Source organism: Vanellus vanellus, assembly GCF_965231255.1.
Source record: "Vanellus vanellus genome assembly, chromosome: 6".
In the NCBI taxonomy this organism is placed as follows: domain Eukaryota; kingdom Metazoa; phylum Chordata; class Aves; order Charadriiformes; family Charadriidae; genus Vanellus; species Vanellus vanellus.
This window is the reverse complement of record NC_138911.1, coordinates 33,481,897-33,509,068: the sequence shown is the minus strand read 5'-3', so window position 1 is coordinate 33,509,068 and position 27,172 is coordinate 33,481,897. Positions and strand designations below refer to the sequence as shown.

Sequence of the window (27,172 nt, the reverse complement as noted above, 5' to 3'; positions counted from 1 at the left end):
AACAGGGAAGGCTTTCCTAACTGTAAGCATGTCAGTCAAGTACATCCCTGTCTTCTCTTTCGGTCCAGGAACTCGAGCGTCTGAACCAGGTCCTGGAAGCAGAGAAGCACCGGTTTGAAGAGGTGGTACGGGAGCTGCGGCTGGAGCAGGAACAGATCAGACGGTAAGGCGGCAAACTGGCACGTGGCAGGAAGAGGACATCAACTCCCACACTGAGCAGAAGTGCTGCAGTGGTGGTGAATCAAAACAGTTCGTAAAATCCACCTATTTCGTGCATGTAGGAAGGAGATAAATGCTATATTGACTGAAACAGGAACCGTTGAGATGTGTTTACCTGCATTTGCTATCAGTTGTGTGACCAATAAAATCTAGCTTTGTTTCATTTTGCATCCGGGGCTCCAGCAACTTCATTTTCAAAGGGCTGGGACGTGAACAAGCCCCAGATTAGTCAGGGTAGCACGGCAACAGACAAGTATTAGAGGATTTCAGGGAGGCAATTTGTTGATTGACTGACCAGCCATGTGGGCTCCAGGCGTTTGAATCTGGTTTTCCACCATTAGCTGAACGACACTGGGTGGATGACGAAGTTGCCTCACCAGCGATGATTTTGTCATTTTAAGAGTTATACTATGCAAAGTATGAACAGCAAATGTATTTACAAAGGGAAAGATCCAAGTACTTTGCCCTGAGTGTTGAAAGGGCATAAAGGGCATGTTTTGCCATTGCCATCTTTTTTTTTTTTTTCCTTTTCTCTCCCATCTCAGAAAAGTCAGTGTGATTTTTGGCAAACCATTTTTGTTTTCATAGAACTACACCTGCTCAGATGTGACTGCCCTGTCCGAGCTCTTCCAGTTGCAGCCATGGCCCTGCCCTTGCTAAAGCAGCACACTAACAGTTGGCTTTGTTTTGACGATCAGGAGGCACAGAAAAGTTCCTGGACACCCATAGTGTGTTCAAGATGTGATACTTCCTGGCAAGCTCCTGACTCTCCAGGGCTGCTTGTAGCAACCACCGGTCGCAGGTCCTGCACTGAGATGCACAGCCTGCGCGGTCTGAGCGGGGGCTGTGGGGCTAGTGTTCCCCTGCAATAGCTGTCACCCTTTTTGCTTCTTTAGGGAGCTAGAGCTCACAGCCCGCTCCCTTAAAGGAGTGGAGGAAGAAAAGAAAGAGTTGCGAAGCCTGACACAGTCCTTACAGAAAACCCTAGAGGTGAGTGACCACTTCTCCCCTCTGAGTGACAGCATTTTGGGAATGATCCATGAGAACTGACCAGGGTTAAAAGCAATGCTGTCCCACGGAATGAATCTAACAGCTGTTAGTGTTGGAGTTAAGCCCCATGCGGATGGAAAGATTCATTCAGTAGCTGGTATGAAGGCCAAAATCCCCTGCAGAAAAGGACTAGAAGTCACACGGAGCCCAGCAGAACCAAACTTTTTTCAGAAGCGCCAGGTCATGTGATGTAGGGTGACAACCATAAACTGCAGTTTGGGAAGCTCAGGTTGAACACTAGGGAGAGATTTTTCACCAGACAGGTAGGGCTGACCTTGCAGGCACTGGGAGAGCCTGAGTAATCTCCATCCTGGAAGGTTTTCACAATTTGATCGCAGAAAGCCACAGCTGACCATATCTTGCTGTGTTGACAGACCTGCTCTGAACAGGAGGTTGGACTGAAGCCTACCAGAGGTCTGTTCCAGCCAACATGGCTAGAATTCTGTGGTAGCTTTCTGTTTATTACTTTTTAAGCTGTAACTCCCTAAGTCCTGGTGGAAAGCAGAGCAGCATAGAGGCGTTCCTTGTTCACAGAAGGGAGCATGATTCCTAGGGAATCGTGTACCACAATGAGAATTTAGGAAACAAGGTGTTGACGCATTAAAGCCTTTCTTTACTTGGTATCACTCTGGTGGATTGGTGGAAGGTGGCCTTTCTAAATGTATATAACTTGTGAAATTTCCACGCAGCTGGCCTGCTGAAACCTCAATATCATCCTTAATGTTCATGCCATATCCTGCAAATTTATCCAAAAATCTGTTGCTGGTGTTTCTTTGAACTCTCCTCCTTGCTCACGGTTATGGGTGTGAAAAAAGAACTGGAAAGTTAGGGAAGGAGCATTCATGCTCTACTTGCACGATGGACTGAACACTTCACAGGAAAACAGCATGATGTGCCCTATCGCCCCGTAGGTAGAAGTACCACAGCAGGGATGCCTCTAGTTCACTCTGAGGAGCAAGGTGAGGAGACACCTGAAGGGAGGAGGAGGGAAAGCGGGGAAGCTGCCCACATTGGTGGTGCACTAGAGAAGCACAGGGCTCCAGTCCCTGAGCTGGGTCCTCACAGAATCACAGAATGGTCAGGGTTGGAAGGGACCTCTGGAGATCATCTAGTCCGACCCCCAACAAGCATATCTCACGAGCATATCACATCAAAGGAGCCTCCAAATTCTCATCCTCTTGCATAGTGAAGTCTATGAGGGAGGCTTGCTCCTCAAGAGGCATATTTTGTTTCTCCTGTTTTTAACCTGAATGAGGAATGTGGATGTAAGGATGGAGGTACTCGATAGGGAGGAGCCAGGCAGAAACAGGAGCAGGAATTTTAGACTTGGCTGATACTCACAACCTCTGCCCTTCTTCAAGGAGCTCTCCCTGGAAAAGCAGCAAATGATGGAGATGTTGGAAGAAAATGAGAGCCAGCTCCCACCTCCAACCAGCCCCAGCAAGGAGCAAAGCCCCAGCTGGGGACTGCACTGCAGCCTGCGACAGATTGAAGAGAAGATGCAGCAACTTCTGGAGGAGAAACTCCTGGCAGAGAAGAGGTGAAGTGGGGGCAGGGGCTCTTGCAGTGATGCCAGAGATGGGGTTATGGGACAAGATGCCATCCAGTGTGAAGAGGGTGGTGGGAAAAGAGGAAGTTTTCCCCCTTGCAGGTGGGAGGCAATCTGAAAGGGTATGGCTAAATATTTCCAGGCTTAAAATTAAGATGCCTTCAAAACTGTTCCCCTGTTTATCCCGAGACCTGCAGAGAGGCAAGAGCATTTATAATTTCCATTCTTGGGTGCAGTAAAGGGAAGAGGACACTTCTGCCCTGCTCAGGCTTAGTGGTGCCAAATGACGTGGCTGTCTGCTGACTTGCTTTTTGGTTGCCAAAACAAGACAAGTCTGGAAGCTTGTCTGCTTCCCCTGGCAGGAGTTCAGGCTATAAACACTTCAGAGAGGATGGGCAGAGGGAGGCAGGGCAGCTGAACTCCTTGCTGCCGCTTGGGCCTGCTCCTTTCACATCAGGGCTAAGGCATGTGAATCCATCCGGTGTTCATGGTCTTGTGCATAAGAAGTATTTGGTGCCCCTCTTCTGGGGGCTGAGAATGTCCCATTAAAGAACAGTCCATCTGATTTTCTCCAGCGAGGCCCGTGTTATTGAAGTGCAGCACAGACAGTGCTCCTGTTAGTGCCACTTTGGTCAGGGCAGCCAGGTAGTTAAGCATGTCCCACCATGATACTGAGCCCCCTTCCTTCCTGTGAGTTGTGCTGGGGTGGGAATGGTCGTCCTCCTTTGCTGTGCCGTGCACCAGGATGAAGGAGAACGAGGAGCGGTCCCGAGCACTGGAGGAGGAGCGGGAGTTCTACTCTTCCCAGTCACAAGCACTGCAGAACTCGCTGTCGGAGCTGACTGCCGAGAAGCAGCAGACGGAGAGAGACCTCAAGGTATCCCCTGTGTATGTCGCATATTGCCGTCCCTGGGCCCAGAGGTCTCTCACTTTCCCTTTCAGTTCATCCCCTATTAAGTCAGGGACTTTAGTTTTATTTTGTTTTTATTTTGTGGTTGCAAATCTTCATTTGCTATGCTTCATGTCATACTAACACGTGAAGTTGCCGTGTTGTATCTATGTAGCACTACTATTTATTTTCTCATTCTGAGGCCTGATTAACCCATTCAGTAAAAGTCTTTTCATTTGCTACTGTGAAAGCTTTATCTAAAGATGGGGGGAGGAAAAAAAAAAGTAAAAGAATAAAGATTATCTCAAAGAAATGCTAGTATGGACATTGTAGAACTGAGCAGAAACCTTCCCTCCTCACTTGTGCTCAAAGAATCAATCTTAAGATTTGTAAATCTTCAGGAACCTCTGCGTGAGCTTGGGTTCACAAGCGGAGGAATGCAGGTGAGGTACCAGCCCTCCTTCATTATTGCAGTAATGGAAAATACCTTAATCTACACAAAGGCGATTGGACAAATTATACTATTTTATTATAAGGTAAAAGTTATGCTTATTATTAGCTGTTTGACACTCAACCTCCTTCTATGAGTATTTTGTCCAAAAAAAAATCCAAACCCAATTCTTCTTTTTCCTGCACCTCCAAAATTTTCTTACCCTGTAACCTTCCACTTGGCCAAACTAAAGCTAAGTTGACTTAAACTATATTAGATATTCTCATTTGCTAAGCTACTACTGATATCATCCTTTATTTCTAACTAACTTTTCTTGTGTTTCATTTCTGAAACTAAGTACTGTACACCCCTTTGTGGGAACTGACTGCCTTTATCTCAAGTCTGTCTCAGCTGGAAAGATGTCCTCTTGTTCCTGCTCAGCTGGAAGTGCTCACAGAAGCACAAATTCATGTGTTGAAATAACATCTCTGATTCCACATGGTTCATACAATGAGAGGGAAGCTGTGAAAATGAAAATCAGAGTAAAGGAGAATTACTAAAATAATCTTGACTTCAAATTCAGATTCTGTCTGAAGATGTGAGGAACCACTCTTGTGTTGTCTTACAATATTTTTACTCATTTTCCTTACTGTTGTCTCTTCATTTTCATCTGCTTGGTACCTCTTGTGAGTTAGCAGGATGGTTATTGACACACAAGCTGTTTTTCAGCAATGCTTATTCTCTTCCTCAGGCTGAGGTGAAGGTGCGCATGGATCTGGAGAAAAGACTGAGAGAAGCTGAGGAAGCATTGCAGAGCTTGGAGCAAGGCTTAAATTCTCTGGATTGCAACAAGGAGAAAGAGGAGAGGATGAAAGCAGATGTCAGCAACTTGAGAAGTAAGTCAGTCATCCGTCCTCTCTACTGATGAGCAAGCTCTGAGAGAGGAACTATTTCTACCTATCTTCCCAGACACAAAAAGAAGTTCCCAAATGAGCAAATCTGCACATAATGTGCATTCCAAATTCCTTGCATCTCAACTGCATCTTCCTTTTCAGGAGCCAGAATGCACTATGCAGGCCCTTGGTGTTTTGCCCTCAAAGCAGGGCAAAGTTATCCCAGCCCTCCTTGTTGAGTGGAAGACAAACCTAGGGACAGGGATGAGCAAATGCTTTCCAAAATGTCAAACAGGGAAGCTGTGGCAGAGCTGTAAAGACTGACTAGGTCTGAGTTAGAGAGAGTCTTCTGATACCCCTCAAAATAATCTTTTCTCAGCCTTGGTTACAAGGACATGAGCAGTTTAAGGAGCATCGTGGTTGCTGTAGCAACGTGCTGGTAGGTGACCCAGCAGGTGAAGTTTGGATCCTTACTCAGAGCTGAATCACTGCATCAGCCCAGTACTGCTGTGCTGAGATGACTACAGTCCACAGGTCAGGTGTAGGATTCAGGTGCCTCAGTTCATCCCTGTTTCTTTGCCCTCCCCCCCCCCCCCCCCCCCCTCTTTTTTTTTTATTTTTAATTGGACATTACCCTAGCATCCAGCTTGAGTCAGGTTTGGGAACCTCTCCCTCCTTCTTCATTGACCTTTGGTGTCTGCAGACACACACTCCTCTCTTCTGGCTGCTGCTGCACAGTATTTTCTTTCCCCTTCTTAAACATGTTCTCACAGAGGCGTTACCACCATCACTGATGGCCTTGGCCTTGGCCTTGGCCAGCAGTGGGTCAGTCCATCTTGGAGCTGGCTGGCATCAGCTCTATCAGACAAAGGGGAAGCTTCTAGCAGCTTCTCACAGAAGCCCCCTGTAGCCCCCCCTTGCCATGTAAACCCAATACAGCTGGTTAGACCATATGATATTCTGGAGCTTCATGGATTGTTACTAAGATCTAGGGAGGTGTCGAACGTCATTGCCTGGCTCAACTCCTCAGCGAGTGCAGTCCCTTGTGACTGGTTCATTGCTCGAAGTGTCTGTCCTGTCACCGCTCACAGTGGTGTCTTCTCCTCAGAGTTCTTTGAAGAGTGCATCCGCAATGCCGAGCTGGAGGCCAAGATGCCCGTGATCATGAAGAACTCTGTATACCTCCAAAAGGCTGCCACTCGTCGCATAAAGAGCTGTCGCTTCCACCGCCGGAGAACCAGTGTTTCATGGAATGACTGTAGGTATTGGGCAGCTTCTTACTCTATATCCTGTGGGGCCAGATATGTGCAGATGGGGCTGACAGAGCTGTAAGGTCTGAAAATGTGGTTCATTTCATATTTCCTAGTAGTAGAATGAAGCTACAGAGAAACCTGGAGCTTCCTTACCTAGGCAGCAGGCATTCAGTCTGTGTACTGGTCACCTGTCTCTTCATGTATGTTGAAAGGTAACTGCTGTGATGGTCCTGGGCCCCTAAAAACCCCATATGATCAAAGCTGACTTCATGTGAATGCTTAATCATAGACTAAGTTAGGTTGGAAGGGACACCTGGACATTGTCCAATCCAATCCAGTGCTCAGAGCAGCTACCTTCAAGGTTAGATCAGGTTCTGTGTAGAACCCTAAATTGGAGGCAGCTGTAAAGAAGAAAAGTGTGTTTCCACACTGTCAGCATTTTCCTCCTCTGAAAACAGTGAGGTGAAGCTGTCAGAATGCAATGGGTAGCTCATCCCTTGCCAGGTTCTCAGTCATGTTGATCGCATGGCTCGTGTGCTCTAGTGAAGCTTTGTCTTCAGTTTGTGTCGCTGACGGAGAGTGCTGACCTTTCTGTGCTGCTCTTGTTTCAGTGAAGCAGTCCCAGTCCTTCATCTACTCACACGCAGAAGCTGAAAACATTGAGGAGCTGAAAGAAGCAGCCAAAAGACTGAGCCGGGACCAGCACTTCAGGGAAACTCTCTATCAAATCATGAGGTCGCAAAAGAATTCTGCTTCAGGGGACAAAAAGTGACTCTTGTTGGGAGGGGGCTTCTGATCTCAACTTGCCATTCAGCTCCACAAAAGTTACGCCATCGGGCGCTAGGGTCAGAAGGGAGATTTGCCCCTTGGTGGGGAAAGCGGGGGAAAGTTGTGTGTAGGCAATTCCCTCAGTTTAGTGGCTTTGCTTTAGTTTGAATGCTCCCTCTAGTCTGGCAGACCTTCTCTGCTGATCACTCCAGATCTGTTTGCTTCAGCTGCTTATGTTAAGCCACGTTTTGGCAAGACACCACGGTCAGTGTTAAAGTGAACCACAGACCGTAGCTTAGGAAGTGCCTCTTCTTTCCTTTCCCGTCTAGTCTGTCTGCCAAACAGAAGTGCTCCTGCGAAAGCCCTTTATCAGCCTATGCTCCAGCTGGTGTAACCTCCCCAAGTCGGACACAGCTTACCCTGTTCTGCCTGATCCCCTCTAGGAAACAGCTTGCCGCACGCCTCCGGCCATCAGCACTTCGGTGGGGCACGTTTCCTGGCACACTTCCTGAAGGCCTCAGCAGTCCCAGCCTCCTAAGCACAGGCAATAATATCAAACACAGGGCAACCTCTTGATGCCACACCATTTCAAGCAAACAGTAGCAACACAAGGTGAAGACAACCTGAGGATGCTGTGCATTTGGGTCCGGGGAGGATCATGTGCAGAGAAGAGCTTATAGGTAACCTGGTGGCATCGATGCAAGCTGAAGGGAGGGATGCGTTGTGCTGACTGTGGGCAGAACATCCTGGGGTCACCTTTGCACTTTTTTTTTTTTTTTTTTTTTTTTTTTTTTTTTTGCATTGGGGCATCTGGCCGTGTCACTGCCAGAAGGAGGAGCAGAGCTATGTGCTGCAGAAGGTGTTGCCTAAAGGCAGATTCAGTCTGGAGGAGCCTCTGACTCAGCTCTGATGGCTTCCTCATCACCTCTGTAAAGTAAGCTGGAGGACAGGCGGGTGACTGTCCAGCAACAAAACCCACCACCACTTGGAGAATTAAACGTTGCCAGCAGCAAGGATGATGGAGGTGGGAAAGCCATCTCTGTACATGCTGCAGCGAATAGCCTGTGCCTAAGGCTTTGTTCTGCTCTCTACCAGTCCTCTTAATTGCAATCCAGGTTATCTCGGTCAAAATGGGCCCTTTAGCAAGTTAAGGCTGGATTGGGAGAGGCACTGTGGACAGCCTGTCCAGAGGTGAGCTTCTGGCTGGCCTCCGTCCCCTCCTGAGTGCTCACCGTGTGGTTATTGGGGAGGATTTGCCCTACATGTGGTCGTCTTATATGTTACAGGAGAGGAATCACTTTGTTGTGGAAACCTCGCAGCCTCTCCCACCTCCTTTAAGCAAGCAGCTGGCTGATAATGACCCACGCTACAGTCAGGGCACTGCGGGGCGCTTACAGAGCACACAGCCAGCACGCTCAGAGTGACGCCTTTATCTTTGTGGTACAAATCGGGAAGCAAAGGTATAAATGGTACAAAGGTGAATGAAGTTAGCAGCAGAGGTACAGTTAGGGCTCAGGGGCTCTTAAATGCAGATTCACTGGGGTTTTCGGGGCTGTACCCCTCATCAGTACATACGTCCAGGGACACCGGGGTAGCTGCTTACCTGCCCTGTGCAGACTGTGACGCTGTCTGGTCCCATGCTTTGACTTCTGGCCACCTAAGTCTTTTCCCTACCAATTCAGTGCTGTTTCTCGGGAGAAATTGGGGGTAAGGCAGGGAAGGGAGCCCTGGCTTGCCAGCCAGAGGAGAGGCATTGATGCTGGGCGGAGAAGCGTACTGGGAGGGTGTCATGCTCCTGGAGGGAGTCACTCTGATGTGCCCAGAGGAAAAAAATTGAAGCCACAGCCTGTACTTTCCATTTCAGACACTTACTGACCAGTATCCTTCTGCCAGGCGATGGGACGTCCAGCGCTGAAGGCTGACATTTTTGTGGTGACAGGTGATGCGATAGGAAAAAAGAATTTGCATCCCTCCTTAACATACCTGATCCTTTGTGGGTTGTTTTCCTACTCGTGCTTGTGTGCTAGAAAGCCACAAATGAATTCTTGCTCCTGCAAGGCTGAAGGGCTGTGGGAAAGCAATCCAGAGCTGGTTTTCCCCTTTACACTGTCCTCGCATCATCCCTGGCTGTTTTCCAGTTACAAGGTCTATATTATGCGATGCTGGAAAGGACAGAAAAAAGGACAGCCAGGGCGCATATCTGTAATTCAGGCAGTTAGGAAAATCACCCCGTGGCTTGTGAATGAAGCACCTTTGATCTATTACATCAAAAGCCACAATATCAGACTTTACAGAAGTATTGTACTCAGGAGGTAGCCACATCGGGTCTTCCTTTACTGTGCATATTGACAAGCAATAAATAAAAGTTTGCTGACATTACAGTGAATTCCTCTGTGTTCTTGATACACTGTCACTGAAATGATGCTAAATTGCCTCTGCAGGAGTTGAGACAAATCGTTGTGACATGCTCGTTTACCGCCAGTGTACTTCCTCTGCTTCACTGAGTAGTTGTGTTACGTGATGAATGTCACCTCTCAAAAGGACTGGCTGTATGTAAAATGGTTTCACCCTTGCTACCTACTTCCACTTTTGAAATGTGTATAAAGTTAAAGCCAGGGCATATCGAATCTAAAGAAGAAATCTCCCATTTGCTTACCCAAAGCCAGGTAACCACCAAAACATGCCCCAATCCACCTGGTATTAGTCCTGCAGAGGAATCTACTGTAAGGTCCCTGGCAGACTCAGCACGGAGCTGGGTCTACGCACTGTAGCATCTTAATTAAGTGACTGTCTCCTTATCCTGTTTGAAAGGACACAGAATTACTAATTTCAATATTATCTGTGTGTTTTTAATGCAATGCAGCAACAGGAAGATGGCTTAGGGAGCAACTCACCTTTGTTCAAATAACCTCCACTAGTAATCCTGGGTCAGATCACTTTCTCCTATTGGGAAAACAGGGAATGAGATGAGAACTGCCTCCACCAAGGAAAGTTCCCTAAATTGTTTCTTTGTGTCCAAGGATAGGAGATTATATAGGATGGTTTGCACCTCTAAGAGTTCTCTTCAGAAGTTGCAGAACAGCTAGACTGGCTCTGAAAAGCTTGTGGCCATTCTTCCCTCACCTCCACCTTCTGGCTATCATGTGGGAACTTCTCTTCCCACTGAAGACTTTCTCTGTTGTCCCCTTCAGAGACACTTTAAAATATGGTTTCATTTGCAGACACTACCAAATGTGAAGCCTGCTCATTCTCCTCTCTGTTGTCTTGCCGGCTTTTCACAGTGTGAACGGTGGCTCGTGCTAAGGTCAATTTAAGAGTTAATTATGTCCTCTACGTAAGATGCACGAAGTCTCCAGGCTGTTTCAGTCCCTGTTGTAGAAGAGTGGTTCCTGCTGAAGGACAGGGCTTTGGCTGCTCCCCTGGTGCTCAAAGCCCCAAGGCTTTGCTCTTGCACAGAAGTAAATGGCAGAGAAAGGAAGGGCAGCACCAGCTTTGCTGCCTCCAATATGCGCTGCTTCTAAAGCAGAGAAAGTGGACAAGAAATGGAAACTGCCCTCGGGGTCAGAAGTCACTCATAAAAGATAAACGGTCGCTGGCGCGTGATGTGCATTGCTGTGCACAGCACTCAAGGGACACAGGCTGGTAGCAATTTTCAACTACAGAGTATGGCTTTTTTTTTTTTTTTTTTTAGCCCAAGATGGTGGGCAGGCTTTCCGCTTAGGGCATTAGTGCATTTCTTTGGAGATAAGACGGTAGTTTTTCACAGAGATAGTCTGTTTTGAATGTTTTTCAATGCAGTCCCTTTTTGTGGTTACTGGAGGAGTAACAGTGCTGCTGTGACTGCAAAGGATGCCATTATTTCACTGTGACTGCAAAGGATGCCATTATTTCACTGTGACTGCAAAGGATGCCATTATTTCACTGTGCTGCTGTGACTGCAAAGGATGCCATTATTTTTAGCATCTTCCAACTGATACACTCAGCATAAGGATAATTATGTAGGTTTTCGCTGAGTCCCTGCACAATTTGTCATCCATCTATTCTGAGTGTGGCCATGAATTGGAGAAATGACTGAGCCAGAGAAACTGGCTGTAGTCAGTCACCCGAGAGCTGGGTCTGAGGTGGCCTGTCGGGGGGACAGTCACCATGAGTGGGGCCAGGTGGGACCATGAACTCGGCAACCGCTCGTGGTTCGTTGAAAAACCTGCCCACTGAGATAAGATCTCTTCTATAATAAGTAACTCGTTTGCTTCTTACTACAGGCTTAAGTCTAAAGCTGAAATGGAGAAAGATCCAATTGAGTAGTCAGTCAGGTCTCTGAGTCCTTTCTGCTCCTTTTTGCCATCAGTACCAAGTGCAGGACGCACTGTAGCGCTGGAACCAGCATCTCTTCTTTTTCAATGTTGGCAGATCTGGCACCTCAGAGGAAGAAAAACAATAAAGACTATTTTGTGGGGGTAGCAAAGGCACCTTCTGCTAATTCAGAGCTGTTCCAATAAATAACCTAGCACGGTCATGTGTTCTTACTTTGCCGTATTATGAAACTGCAAACTTTGCTATGCTTAAAATAAGTGAACTCAGCTTACCCTTGAGTTCATCTTGACTGCACACCTGCCTAAAACCTCTCTGTGGAAACCACCCAGAAGCAGAGGAACAGGTCCTCTCCTAGAGATGCTGCTCCCGTCGGTTTCTGGGGGCAGGATTAGGGATGGGGGCAATGGGATTAGGCCCTGTTCAAAAAAAGATGCTGGCTCTCAGTCCTGATGGAATTATGGCTGGAGACTTGTGCTGGAGTCACTGCTGAAAGCACAGCTGCAAACAGGGCAATAGCACATACGGCAGAGCTCTGTCTTTGGGTTCAGAAGCACTCAATGACCCTGGGTGACAGAGGCAGTCTGTGCTCTTAGTTAGGTGCACTCATCTCAGTGCTGTGTGAGGCAGCAAGAAGACAAAACCACATGGTAAGAAGGTGGGAATGCTGTGGCTCTTGTAGCAAGACAGAGGAGCAGGCTCACTGCAGAGATTGTCAGAGCGAATGGATTGTAAGTCACTTGGGAATAGCCGCTGCTCTCATCTCTCCTTTCCTTTCCTGATTCTGCCAGAGGCACAACATTCGTGCTTGCTGTAGGTGAGAAGGAGGTGAGAAGTCTTCACCAGGAACGCGATTGAAAGGTAGGAGTGCAGCAGATGCGATGAAAAGCTAGAGCACTGCTGATAGTGGGTTGGTGGGTTTAAAAAAACCAACCAAACAATAGTGTGTGCTATGGCAAGTGCATCTCAACAAGCAAAAGAAGGTGTCCTGTTTCTCAGTAAGCAAAAACCACCTCAAGTCCCAACTGGAGTCCTGTCCCAGGTGCTCAGAGAAAAGGGGTCTGCAGCCAAAGTGCTGTTTTTCTCTCCCTGACTTACTGCTGCTGAGCAGGACGGAGAGCGAGAAAACACAACCGAGCTTGCACTGGCATGGCCCAGCTGGGTTGCAGGGACGTGGCTTATGGTTGTTCTTCTTTGCGGGTAGCTGCGTGTATGCCGCAACTGCTCAGAGGGTCACACTTCTGCCAAATGGTGCTGGAAAGGTTTTGGGTATCTAAATGTTGACTGGAAGAGGCTGGAAATCCTCGCAGCTCTCAACGGACTTGGATGTTCAGAAACTCCTTTAGCCTGGAGCAGCAGCCCTCTAGATCCCTCTCTGATCAAGTGCATGGTACTTCAGAGAGATGCTGTGACCCATGAAGGGATGCGGGGAATAGCAGTGAATCCAGTGACTCTCTCTCTGCTTCTGATCCTGCTCCTAAATTTCTTGTGTTGTAGTTTCTCCCTGAACACAAATACAGAGCACGTGTGGTTTAATGTGAGGCTTATTTTAGATTTAGAGAAACAACATAGGCTCCCTGCGCAGGCAGAGCTGCCTTTCTTCCCTATATAAGAGGAATGTGGGCTTCAAAATGAAGACAGAAAATTCCCAGTCATTCAAAGGTACCTTGGATGGGTAAAATAAGCGCTCTGCTACAAGCACCCTGTCCGGCTCCCAAGCACAGCACATGGAGGATCCTGAGGCTGGCTGTCAGAGGAACCCCACCTGGGCTCTGCTTCGTTCCCAGACCAGGGCAGGAGAGAAGGAGGAGGGAGAACATTTGCTTTCCAGGTGAATTGGAAGGAAAGAGCAGACCTATCAGGGAAGCAAGGAATAGCCGTTGTGGATAGTGCCCTGCAAAGGAATAAAATGTCCTGATAATCTTCTGTTCCTTGTCCAGGCGGGAGGGAGGAGGCTTGAAATGTGTTAGTTCAGGCCTTGGTTCACGTGTGTTCCCTGTACCAGGAGTTTTGGTCCTGTCTGTACTTGAAGAAGGTCACAAAGTTCACACACAAACTGCTTTATATGAGGATCATCCTCTCCCTCTCTCTCTTCCCTCTGTCCAGCTCCAAATGCGAAGGACAAGCCAGCTTCTTCCCGCCTTTCCCTCCAGCCTTCTCCCTCACCTTTCCATTTGCTCTTCTTTGGCTAATTGTGGCTATCTTCTAGAGGTGGAAATTGGCATCACCCTGGCACACCAGGCTGGAGCCACGGGAGGATGGTGCTGCCCCAGGCGGAGGAGAAGCCCACCCCACCACGGTGGAGCTGGGGAGCTGCTCCCCTTGCAGAGTGCAAAGGAGGTGAGATGTGGCCTGCAGACGATCGTAGCTGCTCATGCCTTTTTCATAACGCCAGCTTTCTGTCTAGAAAATATTATTCAGCCTACTTGCAAAGTCTTTCAGACTTGAGCGTTTCATGCAGAAAATGCGTAGAGATGGGCAGCGAACACCCCGGGCTGTTAACCAGGCACCTTCCTTCCCTTCACAGCCCACCTCAAACGCGGCTTTGGGCCACGTCCTGTGGTTGCAAAGGTGGTTAAAGAGGTGCCTGGTCTCCCCTCACCTCACACCTGGCAGTGGGGACCTTGTGGGGGTCTGTGTGGCAGGTCCTGTCCCAGTCCGTTTCCCAGGGGTGAGGAGCAGGCCGAGGAACCAGTGCCTGTGCCAAAGCAGTCCAAGCCTTGGCTGGGAGGCGCAGGGGGCCTGTGCTTTAGCGAGTCTGCTGGCACCTTGTGTCCCTTGCAAGCTGCTAACAAGCACTGGGTCCGACTCACCTTCACACCCACCGCGTATCCACACACATACATACATACATATGTGTGCACACACGCACAGATATATACACACAGACACGCATATATAGAAGGATGATGTGTACTAAATGTATATCTCAACAGACACGCATATATAGAAGGATGATGTGTACTAAATGTATATCTCAAACCTGTTATCTGTCAAGAGAAATACTTCCCTGATGAGTTTTTTTTTTTTCAAATATTTTTTGTCTTGCCTGAAAATAATTTGCCAGAAAATAATTTATGACTTTTCCTCTGATTTTCTCTCCTTGTGGGCAGAGAGCAGACCGGAAACGTTTACCTTCAGGTGAAATACGGTGTGCTTTATAACTGAAGGTCACCCTGGAGGCTGTGTCTCAACCGTAGCTGCCATTGCCAGACACATGGAGAAAGCAGCATGTGGACAAAGAGCCCTGGCAAGGACAACAGCCTGTTAATCATGTAGGGACGTTTCTGCTTCTCCACCCCACAGCAACCAGGTCGATTTTTCCAAGTTTTTCAGCAACCTGCTCAAGATGTGCAGCCAAGCATCTTTCCAGCTCCCCTGGGTGAGGGTCAGTGGCAGCAGCCCCCCGCGTCGGTGAAGGGGGTAATAAGTCTGTCCCAGAGCAGGGGCATGAGGCTCGGGGCTAACGTGGGTTTTGAGGTTCATGTGTGGGGAGCCTGGTGTATCCTTTTTTCCTTCTGCTGTCTTTCTCTGGATAAATAGGCTGAAATGATGAGGGCTATAAAACTAGCACATTTCCTAGCGCTAGCATCATGTAAATAAGTCAGGTCAGGCAGCTGGCGTGCCAGAAATTTCCTCACCATTTTCCTATCTGCACGACTTAACAAAATACAATGACTTCCTAACAGCCCTGGAAACGCATCCCTCTTACATGCAGCGGGGATGCTTTAAATATCTCTGAACGTCATGGAAAAGAAAACAAGTAACGGTTTACCCTTGGAGAAGTTGGGGGGGGGGGGTGTCCCAGACAGGGGGCTGATGGGAGGGAGCCGCTGAGTCCCTGTAGCTGCAGTGCAGCAAGGAAGAGGTGGTGTCATAAAGAAAGATTTCCTGACTTAAGACACTGTGAATACATTTGAATTACTTTGCTGAATAACTGGCTTGCACTTACTACTGCTGTAATGGGATAGCCAGAGAAGCAGAAGCCATGGCTGCTTCTGCAGCAGGAGACATAAATTATGGAGGAAGGAGGACGTGCTGTATAAGGTCAGGAGAGAGTGGGATGGACAGGACTATATTCCGCTTTTTCTCTGCCTGTCCAGGTGATGTTTGCCATGCCGGGGTGTGAGTTCCCAAGGTAACATGAAATGAATCCTGTCTCCTTTCTAAGAAGAACTGGTTCGGTATTTGCCATCCCTGCAGCCCCGATACCACAGCCTGCCACATTACGGATGCTAATTACAGTAGCAAGGTCATGACTTCAGCTGTTTTTCTGGAGTCTGTGTGTGGAGAAATGTGAATTATACACAAGCAGGATGCGGGTACTCATCTCTGGATGGACAGCTGTACCAAAGATAAATCAGATTTTATTTTATGGAATCTCCTCTCTCCTTAATCTTCAGAGATTTATCGAAAAGCTTAAGGTTAGGAAAGACCACTACGGACTCTAATCTCTTTTCCAGTCTGCCACAGACAAGTACACTTCACCTACTTACCACTGGGTGATTTTTAGTGTTGTTCTAATCTATGGCGAGAAAATCTTGGGAACAGGATCCGCATCACGTTGTCTCTGGCACTTACTGGGGATTTCCCCACCTGCATTAATGCTGCCTGCACCAACTCACGCCTAAACGCGCACCAGCATGGACCCTCCAGGAGGTGCTTGGGAGCAGCAGACGGCTGGGGAGCGTGTGGGCTGGCAGACCTCCACAGCTTGGCTGTGTGCGGAGGGCTGGAAGGCAGAAAGAGGTCCCCAGGGGAAACCTGGCAAACCCAGCTGGCAGCACCGGGGCAAGGGGAGGAGAGGAACCGAGGTGCTTGGTGAGGGAGCCCATCGCACACAGCAGGAAGGATCTTCAGGCCACACCATTTTTCACGGAGCTGGCACCACTAATACGGAAAAGAAGGAAAGCAGTGACTGGCCCAGGCTCCTTACACTCACTGCTGGAGGGGTTGTTTAATGACGTACATTTGCCAAGGGCTGTTTGTATCTAAACACATATAGACTGTTTTTTTCAGGAAGATGTATTGTTGTCCAGGCTGGTTGCTGTAGCCTTTGGAGGCTGAGGGATGGTGAATCCACTGGAAGGGATGATCCTGTTCTTGGTGGCTACGCTGTCAGCTGGAGCATGGTGAAGATGTAGAGAAGTCATGAGTAAAGTCTACTGGTAGGGAAGAGGCGAAGCTCAATGAAATGGGAAAACTAGTCCAGGCAGAGGTGCCAGGCTGGAGCTTTGTGGGAAGAGAAGGCAGCTCATGCCATCCCCCAGCTGACCTGGTGAACATGCGTAGCCATCGCCCTTCCTTGTGAGCAGTTTGTAACTTGGCCAGAACAAGTTCTGGGGTACGTACCCAGCTGTGGCCCTGAGCCGTATCCCTGTGGAGAGAAGCACGCAAAGGGCTTAATTTCCACGTGGTTAAAAGGGTCCCTTGCGCATCCATGCTCTAGAGCTGAGCTTTGGTTTTATGAAGGGGTTGTCCAGCTTTCTGCTATGGCCAAAGTGACTTTGAGGCTTGGGCTGTGGTGGCTGCAGGAACCGCAGCTGTGGGAGGGATGCTGAGGAGACAGAGCCCCCGGCAAGCTGCAAGGCAGACAGCTCTCAAACGCAAGTTCCCCTGTCTCTGGTCTTGAGTCACTTAATGGAAAGATGGATCTTTTTTCCTAATTAAGAACAACATAGAAATATATGTAATGTCAGATTTCCCCAAAGGTGCAGAGAAATGCAGGTGGGAAAGGGAGGGAAGCTGAGAACCAGCAGCCAACTGGAAAATTCAAAGCTTTATTAGCGCTCCATTTTCCTCATGGAGCACCGTGGTGTTTTGTCATCTTCTCCTGAGATAAGAGATGAGAGAAAGGACCTTTATTTGCAGCTAGCTCATCCAGGCCCCTTGCAGGGCAGGTGGGTTACTTATTCCACCTGCCAGTCCTGCCTGTAGTTTGTTTGACTGTATCTCCATGTCTCTGCTGTGCTGTTGGAGGCGGGTGTGTGGAAAGGGCACCAATGTCTGTGCCCTGCCCCAGGAGGATGAACAGCTCACACGTAACCTCAGTGAGCACCTCTGTGGGGTACACACTCTCTTTGGACGCAACACGTTCAACTCAAAAAGCTTCAGCTTACCAACCTGCCCACCTAGCTTGCTTTCCTAAGAAAATGAAGTGTTGGTAGTTGCTCTGCCTCTCCCACCTCCCTACAAGTTGTGACCTCTGTCCACCAAGCTCAATAGACACACAGACATCTCAAAGATGATCTGACCCTTCACGTTTCAGAGCTGAAAGTAATAAAAACATTTTTATTTTGATCTATAGCTGAACAACAGTGGAGTTTTCCAAGCAGGTCCTGGGCTAAGCTTGTACCTTGAAGTGGGAGCCACTTCTCTTGCGTCCCACATCAGTGCTGCACGAAGCATCTCTTGGTGGGAAGACGGAGGAGAGCAGCGCTTCTGGCTGCAGGGTGGCCTCTGCTGTTCACAGGTGAGGCACACGGACGTGGCAGGGTGTGGGTATTTCACAGGCAAATGATAATAACCATGATCTTCAGGGAGCAGCTGGACTGCAGAAGGCAAGATGTACTGAGGGAGGTGGGAAAATGCCCTGTGATTGCTCAGCTGCCTTTGAAAGGTGCAACAAAGAAGATTTAGCGCATGTGTAATTTCAACCAAGAGTCTTAGGGGCCTGGGCTCTTGGCTAAAGTGGAGAGGTGGGGGTTCCTCCTCTGCAGTTACTGTCATACACATGACCTTGAAGGAGTCACTTGGGGAGGTGGAAGCTATTTGTAACACCCAGCTTTGGGTAGAGAGACTCATCTTTTCAGCCTTTTTCTGTAGTCTAAGCTTATGCCTTTCTCATCTATGAAATGGAGTGCCTGGCAGTGACCAGGCAGGGGACTATGGCTCATCCTGCCGGGATGTGCACAGAAAGTCCCGAGGAGATCACAGCAAAGCTGCGGGGGCTGATGCCCTGCGTTAGTCCCTAGTAAGAACCTAGTTTTCTAGCTCTCTGTCTCGGGAGTTCTCGTTCTCTTCTGGTGGCAGCAGATCTGGATTCTTTATACTGAAATCTTGAATGAAGAGTTTTTTTCAACCGACGCCTTCAGTTGCCCTCTCGCAGCCCAGTGGGGCTGCCCCTGTGCGTGCTGAGCCGTGGGGCTGGCAGGCCCTGCAGACCTGCCCCAATGTGCTACCTTACCTGGGAAGAGGTCTTCCCACCTTCCGCTGAAACTAATGCATAGGACCCATGCCCTCTGAAACCATATTTCTAGATATATGTTTCCCTCCAGGTCACTTCTTTTCTGGCCCAGACTTAGCGCTCGGTTAACTTCTTCACAGTCTATTAAAAGCTCTTCCTGCGTAATGTTCTCTCTTTAGTACATGGTGCCAAATATATCCAACCATCAAAACCTTTTGCTCTCAGAGGGACAGGTTTGGCATAGGGGGTGTTTATGGGAGGGGGACATGTGTGCACAAAGCTGAATACCGTTTTTCCTGTGTTTATCTTCCCCTACCACCAAGAGGCATCTCGGGGCAGGTAGGAAAAGTCACTCTACACTTTTGTAGCACTTCAGTGGCATTACTCTGCCAGAAACAGCAATAAAGCCGTGGCACGTGGGCTTGCGATGACAGTCCAGCTCCTCATTTTGTTCCAAGCCCTGGCTGCGTTATCTATCAGGAAGATAATTCCTTGACCTTGCAGTCAGGGGATGAGCGCTTTGCTTAGTGATTAAGCCACTGCAGTAGATAACACGCCATGTTTAATCCCTTTGGTAGCTGGTCCCAGGGAGGGAGGGCAGGAGGGGCTGCAAAAATACGGAGGTTTGCAATAGGTCTGGAGACCTCAGAAACGGTGGCAACAGCGCAGGAACTGTGGCTGTATATGCCCATCCTCCTAAGTTAATTTGGTGGCAGACTGGAAAACAACCAATATATCTAGGGCACTATTTTATCAAGTGATAGAGCCATATGGTGCAAAAAAACACAGTCGTCTGAGGGCTTAGGCATGTCAGAAATCAGGGAGTCCCTTTGCGTATTGATCCTGCCTGCTAGCTGGCATATACAAAAAGAAGGTTTATAATTATTTTTCCTCCGCTTTGTCAATGGGGGAAGGGACTCCTGAATAACCAACTAATCCTGCTGACTCGAGCTGGGGAAGGATGAGATACAGCCTTTTCTGCTGCTTCAAATTGTGGCTGGGAGATGGCTGCAAAACATCCAGGTGGCGTGCTGGAAAGCCCCACAAGCATACCTTAATATCTAAGCAAGTGCAACAAATGCATCAGAGCGTGGATGCACGACCAGGCTGCAGGGCTGTACGAGTCATTGAGGGTTGAAGCCCAGTCCCCATGGTGATACTTAGGGTCCTGCCTGCAAGTGAAATCAGTGTGAGATTTGACTGACAAGGTCTGAGTTAGGAGGTTTCATCCTCCCAGCCAGCTGTCTGTCCCTACTTTCTGCCAACAGTCTGCTTCTTGCCCCTGTCAGAGAAGGAGAAGATGGGGACATGAGCCCGCATCCAGCCTGCCAGCAATAAGACACTGCCTTGCTTGAGGGAGGACCTATTTTTTGAGCAATCCTCTCTTCCTATGCTGTCACTCAGTAGTTGAGGATTATGATTCCTCTTTCAGAAGGTCCCTGCCCTCCTTGGAAACAACCCCAGCCTCAGGTTTCCTTTGGCTGTGGTGTCACCTCTGTTTGGACACAGGAATGTGCTAGTTGTCATCACGTGCTTGCCTTTGGGCAATTGACCTTACCGGGCATGAACTCAGCCCCGTGGTCTGGTGACTGAATTGAAATGGTTGCTTACAAATAAAGCCGTGCATGGATCTGGCTTTTGTGTGAAACTGCCAGCCGGCTCTCTGCTTTCCTAATGAGAACTGGGCTATGGGCAGGTCATGGGTCAACCCCTTGCAGTTTGACATTAGATTCGGTCTTTAAAAAAAAAAAAAAAAAAAGAAAAAGCAGAATTAAAACAAGCTTCAGCAGAAATGTGCTTCCTCATCCTGTGCTCTTGAGCTAGACACCTCTCCTGCAGCTCATCCTCCTGATCCTAGCACGGACACACAGTAAAGTCCTTTTAGTGTCAGTTCACATTCAAACATTAAGAAAAATGTTCCTCATCACCCTCTGCTTCACAGGGGCACCCCTGGCTGCTGCCCCAGAGCTCAAAGGGGAGTGGGTTTGCTTGGGCTTCCTACTGCTTTAATGTCACGGGTGCTGCTGTGTGCCGGCCACCCGGAGCAGCACCTCTGCAAGCCTGGGGTGGAGGAAGCCACCGGGCTGGGGTGCTCCAGAAGACATTTCTCTGCTACTGTAAGGGAGGAGCCTTCAACAGGAAGGAGACCTCAAAAAATTCAAAACTCATCATGACTCTCACGTAGGGTCCCAGTCCTATTTTATTAGGTTGTCCACTCGTTTAAGTCCTCTGTGTGCTTATCCCAGCCAGCTCCATGGAGCTTGTTTCTCTTTTCCCTCCTTACTCCCACCAGGCATTCACGACAGGTTTCTTTGCTCGAGTGGTGTGAGAGCCATCATCTTTGAGGATGTCTAGAACAGCTTTTCTACATTCCTCTACTCACTCAGCTTTCCAGCCACCCCCAACTCATGTTGGAAAACACCTCTGCTTTCTTACCTGTGGTCCTAAGTACCTTCCACTATTCTTCATTCCCTGAGGGTATCCAAAATGTTGTACGAAAGGAGCTGTTTGGCCATGCACATTTCTGTCGCCTGAGACCTATAAGCCGCATCTCCTATGATTTGACAGTTATTTAAATCTCCCACTTTGCCATTTCTTTCTTCTCTGTCACATTCAGCAACTCTTGCCTTTCCTCTGGGGAGACCTTTTGTCCCTTTGCATTTGTGCCTCCACCTTCCCCATAGAAAAGCCTTATGCTAACATTATACTCCATACATCTGATATATTGCCTCCCTGGCCAGCCTTGCTTGGTGCAGGATGCCGCCCTGTACCGGAGGATATTGCAGCATGTTGTCATGGAGAGGGTTCAGACAGCATTGCTAGGGCAGCGGGTACCGTACAGCAGGAGAGTTTATACAGTGCTGGCATCAGCATGGACAGAAAGGGCCCCTGCGGATTTCAGGAGACTCTGCAGAAATTCCCCTGGCAGCTGCATTACAGTAAATTTTCTGTGCATTTGGGGACTCGCAGGCTGTGACTGAATCACGTGGCATCTGTGGCATCTGCATTGTAGTACAGTGCCTTTGCAGGGAGGGACCTGCAGGTTCCCAGAGGCTGTGGGAGCCACAGGAAATCTGTAGAGTAGCACAGCGTGGTCTGATCAGAGACTCTTAGGACAGTAGCTCTGGCTGTGAACATCACTGCCTTCAGGAATCTCTACTTCCACAATTTTTTGATAGAACCGTCAATAAAATGCATTGAAATACCTGACTGTGCAAAGAGGTATGTGCAGGTTCTTTGAAATGTTGTAGGAATCACAGAAAACTTCTGTTACAAGACAGAGTGCCTTCTGCCCGGAAAATATTAGGACTCGTAGCACCCGAGAGACGTGAGCCGGAGTGACAGCTACCATGCAAAGTGATATGGAGTGTATCCACAGCAAACCTGAGATGTCAGGTGCTCTAACTAGTGTTGCATAAAGCCCTGAAGGATCCCTCAGCCCGCCCACCTGCCTAGCATTTGCTGAGAGCAGGCAGGTCAGCTCTGGTTTTCTGAAACAATCCTCCCTGGCTTTGCTTCCTCCTGCACAGCAGTAGGTGAAACTGCTAGCAGAAAAAGCAACGTCGTGACTCAGAGCTATTAAGATAGGACCAAAATTCCTCTCATGACAGGTCATGCAAGCCTATGTAAGCTAACTGAATTTACTGGTAGGGCTCAGGATGGGTTGAAAAGCCCATAAGGAGGAGCTGGAGAATACTGGACCAGTTAGCCCATCCTAGGCTGCAATTAAATTGCTAGTGGTGACTGACCTAGTCTGTTTAACACTGGCTTGGTTATACCCACACCTCACTGGCAGTCACCGCAGCGGTGATAGGGCGGACGTATCTTAGACGGGATGCCGGAAAGGAAAGTTTCCCTCTCACACGAGAAGGGGCACCCCTTCCTATGGCAAGCACTGGTCTAAGCAAGAGGGCAAACACCTAATCCCTTCTTCTGGGGCTGCTAGTGCTCGCCCCATTCATGTTATGCTGTCTGGGAAAGCAATGCAAGGGGAGCACATCTGCAGCGGTGCTGCTATTTACAAATCAAACAATAGCATCTCTTTGCTATGCCGCAACGTCCTAATTCTTCCGTAGGTTTTCAATCTACACCATCCAAAGGCCCAAAGCTCAGATTCAGAGAGTTTTGGTCATTGCTCATGCGCAGGCATGCCTCAGTTTAAAAGCAGGGCAAAATAGTTGGCTTGAAGCATCTACAGACAAGGGGAGACTTGGCTGCATCCTGTGGCCAGATCCCCAGGGACCAAGCTGTGCATGTAGGCAATGGGAGCAGGAGCCTCAGGGCCAAACTGGCCAGGAAATAAGGACAACTTGAAGCTGGTGGGAGCAGAAAATGGTGCAGATGCTCTTAGACAGTGTCTGGGTGAGGGCTGCAGAAATCCCCCGATGAGAGCAAAATGTCACCCCTCCGTTGGGCTTCGTGTCAGACATGGGCTGAGCCCACCCAGGATGGCTGTGTAGTGAAAATGCTGCCTTTCTGGTCATGAATCTCACCTTGTGTTTCTTTGATTTCACTTTTTCCTTCAGGCCTGAGGAAATAGCTGTTACTGGGAGTTAAATGTGAAGCCTGCCTCATTCAGCGTGGACTGAAGACAGGTGCACAGGTAGCAAAGCCTGTGAACAGAGAGGCCCCCCTCCTAGGGTCTAACAAAATGCATGCAACTTGGCATTTAACAAAGCTCTCAACTGCTGGCATAATGCTCAGGGCTTTTTTTCAGGCGGGAAAGGAAAATGTCTTTTTACTTTACCTACACATCTGTGCTTTGAGCTCCCTTCCTCATTTATTTTCCCATCTTTTATAAATCATTAAATAATTGTCAAAAATAGCACAGCTTACTTTGGAGGTGATTAAAAATGAGAAGGAACTACCCCGTCCCCCTCTTAACAAACCAAAACATTCCCAATAGCATCCAACAGACACAGAGCCAAACCTCTTGCTCCCCACTGTTTAGCTTGCTGTCTGACAAGGTGCCCCTGTGCCAGCTGCTCTTCCCCTCGGCTGCGCCGTGCTGTTTAAGCAGAGGCTGCTTTGCAAACACCCAGGAACGCAGCGTGCAGCACGGGGTATTGACAAACTCGTCGCTGTGCCTAAAAATACCAGCTGATATGTGACCCTCACATCCCATTGTCCGGGTACAGTGCAGGCAGGGGGGAGTTTCCACCAGGCTCTTGGAAACATAACCTATCCCAAGCCATTGTGATTTACATAAATAATAGAAAGGTTAATATATCTGGGCTGTATTCATTCCTGGAGTAACTCCGCTGGCTCTGGGGAGGTAACTAACGGGATGAATTGGGCCCTGTAATGTGCTGAAGGTGTTATTGTATGCTGTCATACATATAGATATAAGCAATTCCAGCCAGCCAGGATGGTATAAAGATTCTTAGTTCATGCCTGCTCTTCCATTTAACATTTCCATCTGTAGCTCCTGCCCATTTCTGCTAATGTACCTTCCTCCTGCCCTGCCTGTCCGGGGTTTCCAGCACAGCCTTATCTGTGCCATTCACCATCAGCCCCCCTGTTTGAAAGCCTAAAGAGAAATTTTACAGGCTTTCAAGCGCTACAAAGTTTGGGGGTGATGCCCAGAAGTGGAGGCTGCCACCTTAAAACCTTCATCCTCCATCAAGCACTAGCCGGACAGCAGGAACCAGGGGAGCTGCCACAGCAGGGGGACACAGGGACATCCTTCACTTGCAAGGAGGAGCGGTTAATTAGAGGGCTGCTTGGGGAACAGGGAAGATGTGAGAGCTCCAGCTAGGTCACAGAGGGCCAGCATGGCCCAGGGCAAGTCACATCAGTTCTTTCTGCTTCAGTTTTCCTGTACTTAGGCTGGGGGCGATAACTAGTTTACCTCACAGCCAGGTCCTGAGATTGGATGCGGGGAGCTGTGTAAAGCACGTAAGAACAAAATAGCACTGGCAGTTTGGTTTTGTAATACAGGATATTTCTTACTGCCAGAGTGATTTTGTAATGTGGGGGATTTCTTGCTAAATGGCAGGGATGTAGGAGATGAGTGCAAACTTGCCAGAGAATTATTTGGGTCCTTTCAGACTAGAATCTTACAATAACAAGGTCGTGTTTCACAGTGAAGAGCCATGCTCAAAGAATGGGCTAAAGACAAAGATGTCAGACCGAGAACTGAATTTTTTTACGCCCTAGCATTAAGAAGCATGCGGGATGTGGGGCATATCCCATTACGAAGGCTCTGAACACCTGCCTTCCCCAGAACGCTGGTTGCTCTGCATAAACAGAGAATGTGTTTCCAGGTATCTTGTACAGAATAGTTTTGTAATTTTTCCTCTTCCTGGTGTTTTCCCTTCAAAACACCATCAAGTAACATCTTACCAAAAAGGACAGAGCTGCCTCCTACCTAGAAGCAGAAACATTATGATTTTCTTACTGTATCTCGGTACTGGCTCTTTACAGTGGGTGCTACGTGCTTGCCAAGGGCTTGTGGGGCTGCGCTCCCAACAAGGAGTTGTACTGGGGCTCCCTGGGCTCACATTGGAACATGCCTGCACTGTGCTGCGAAGTAAATGTCACGGGGCTCATTTGCAGAGTGACTGCGCTAAAACAGCACCTTCCTCTTCTTTGCCTATAACAGCTTTCTTTTACAACTGTGACAGCTAAGTGCAATTCTAACAAACGTAATGCCTTAGGACCTTGGCTCAGCAAAGCATTAAACGAGCTTGAACTTGCACGCTTTGAAGGGAGCCAGTGTGATCTGAGAGCAGCCAGATCCCTCCCAGAGCACCTCCGCTCCCCTGGATGTGGTGGCTGCTCTATTAGGCAACGGCACAGTCTCAGGTCTGCAAAGCAGAACTGTGTGCGAAGAGAGCCACAGTCATCACCCATAGTGTGCTGCATCTAACTAGTTTTGTGTCTTGTCCTTACACCTCCCTGCATCTGCTTTAAGAAGAAAAACAAAAACAACAACAACAAAAAAAACCACCAAACCAACCAACTAAAAGGCTTGCAAAATGGCATTCTAACTATTACACTTTTGTCTTCACCACCAGAGGAAGAACACCCACAGCTGAAAGCAAATCTCTTGTTTTGGTGTAACAGCTGGTGGCGATGAGAAGCCATCCTCAGGTAGGATGCGATCAGCCTGGCTCTCTCTGTGGTCAGTAAGGAAGCAGAAAATGTCATTTCCCTGATGACACCTAGCAGAGGTGGCTCTGGGGCTGTTCTTAGCAGAACTTTCGGAAAACTAGTGGTTGATGGACTTTGTATTGCAAATTCTGTTTCCCATGTGTCCCTATCCAGGCTTGGCTTAAAGACATGCACACCAAAATAAGCCCCCTCTCAGACGTGTGTGCACTGCATATTCAGCGTTGGTCTGGTGAACAGAATTCCCCTGGCATCAGGAGAAATTTTAGCACAGAATGAGCCTAGAGCATCATAAACATTGTTAAGAGAAACACAGTAGGTAACCAAGGCGAGAAATCTAATCCTCACATCTCTCATCCATGTGGTGAAAGGATTTATGATAAACTGGGTTAAAAAATACCTTGTAAAATATTAACTAGTGGCGGTGCAGCTGCTCCTCCTAATAGCTTTTAAACCTGTCTGCCAAATTCAACCTTGACAGAGAGATGGTGTTTTAGTGATGAAGTGTGTGTGAAGAGGCAGCGTGCAGAAGAGACTGTTGGCGCTCTCACTGGCACTGAAGGGTTCCAGCTTTAGCCCAGATGCTGTTAAAAATCAGACAATCCACATAAAAAAGATAGTCAAAACACTCAAAATGGGTGAAAGATTCATCCAGCGCTCAGGCAAAAGAAACTGCTTTTTAGTCAGAGCTTCTCCCCCGTGTGCGAGTTCTCTGATGTCTAATACCAGCTGAACTCATCCTGCAGCCTTGGTTTCGCTGAAGTGAGAATCACAGGGCACCCGCCCAGGGAAACCAGGCCGCGCAGTTCTGGGGCCGCTGAAATTACTTGTCTTATTCTGCCATAGCCAACAGTGTGACAGACTCTTCCGATACCATTTGCTTCATTATGTTGTCTCACTATGACAAACATTAGTATATAATGATGGGAGTTTTACCTTAAAACTAATCCCAGGACTTGGTCCTGCAATTCTTTTTAGAACATTTAAATTATATTGGAGTCTTTCTCCCTAATGTTTTGATATCTAAACCTCAGAAATCCTGTAAATACTCGGAGTAGTTTCTAGCAGGTCAGCTTCTAGCAGTGGTCCTAGTTAACGGGCAGTAGTAAGCAGCGCAGTGGTTTTCAAGTGGGGTTAGAGGTGTGTCCACATGTCAGCGTTTGGCTTTAGATTTGAACATTTAGTGGCATTGGATCCAGATTTTGGGTTGTCCTGTCAGATCTATGGGATACAATGTGGAACCTGGAGCTAGACTCCAAGTGTTTAGGAACTGAAACCTGGGAATTTGACGCTAGGTGGATCTAAGATGTGTTATCAGTCACACAAGTTTCCTGATAATTGGCCTTTTGTTGCTGTTGCTTTTAAAGTGCAGGTATTTCAAGGTCTAGTGGTCATTCTGCGGCATGCATGCAAATGGCCTAGAAGCAAAGTCTTTATTATATAACCTTATGATTATAATACAGCAATAGCCTAAAATGTGTTTTCTAATCCCAGGAGAGGACCAACCTAAG

General features: G+C 48.2%; 1 protein-coding gene across 1 annotated transcript in view; it reads left to right on the top strand.

The window, feature by feature from the left end:
* The window catches only part of PLEKHD1 (pleckstrin homology and coiled-coil domain containing D1), a gene marked incomplete at its 5' end in the record, with an annotated part of 29,492 nt that extends 21,428 nt beyond the window's left edge, over positions 1-8,064 (top strand). The window contains 8 exons of the mRNA XM_082484921.1: positions 69-163; positions 1,116-1,209; positions 2,631-2,809; positions 3,563-3,695; positions 4,889-5,033; positions 6,139-6,288; positions 6,895-7,018; positions 7,495-8,064. Of these exons, the coding sequence (XP_082341047.1) occupies positions 69-163; positions 1,116-1,209; positions 2,631-2,809; positions 3,563-3,695; positions 4,889-5,033; positions 6,139-6,288; positions 6,895-7,018; positions 7,495-7,627 (1,053 nt within the window). The 3' untranslated portion in view covers positions 7,628-8,064. The remainder of the gene's footprint in view (positions 1-68; positions 164-1,115; positions 1,210-2,630; positions 2,810-3,562; positions 3,696-4,888; positions 5,034-6,138; positions 6,289-6,894; positions 7,019-7,494) is intronic.
* Between the last annotated feature and the right edge of the window lie 19,108 nt (positions 8,065-27,172).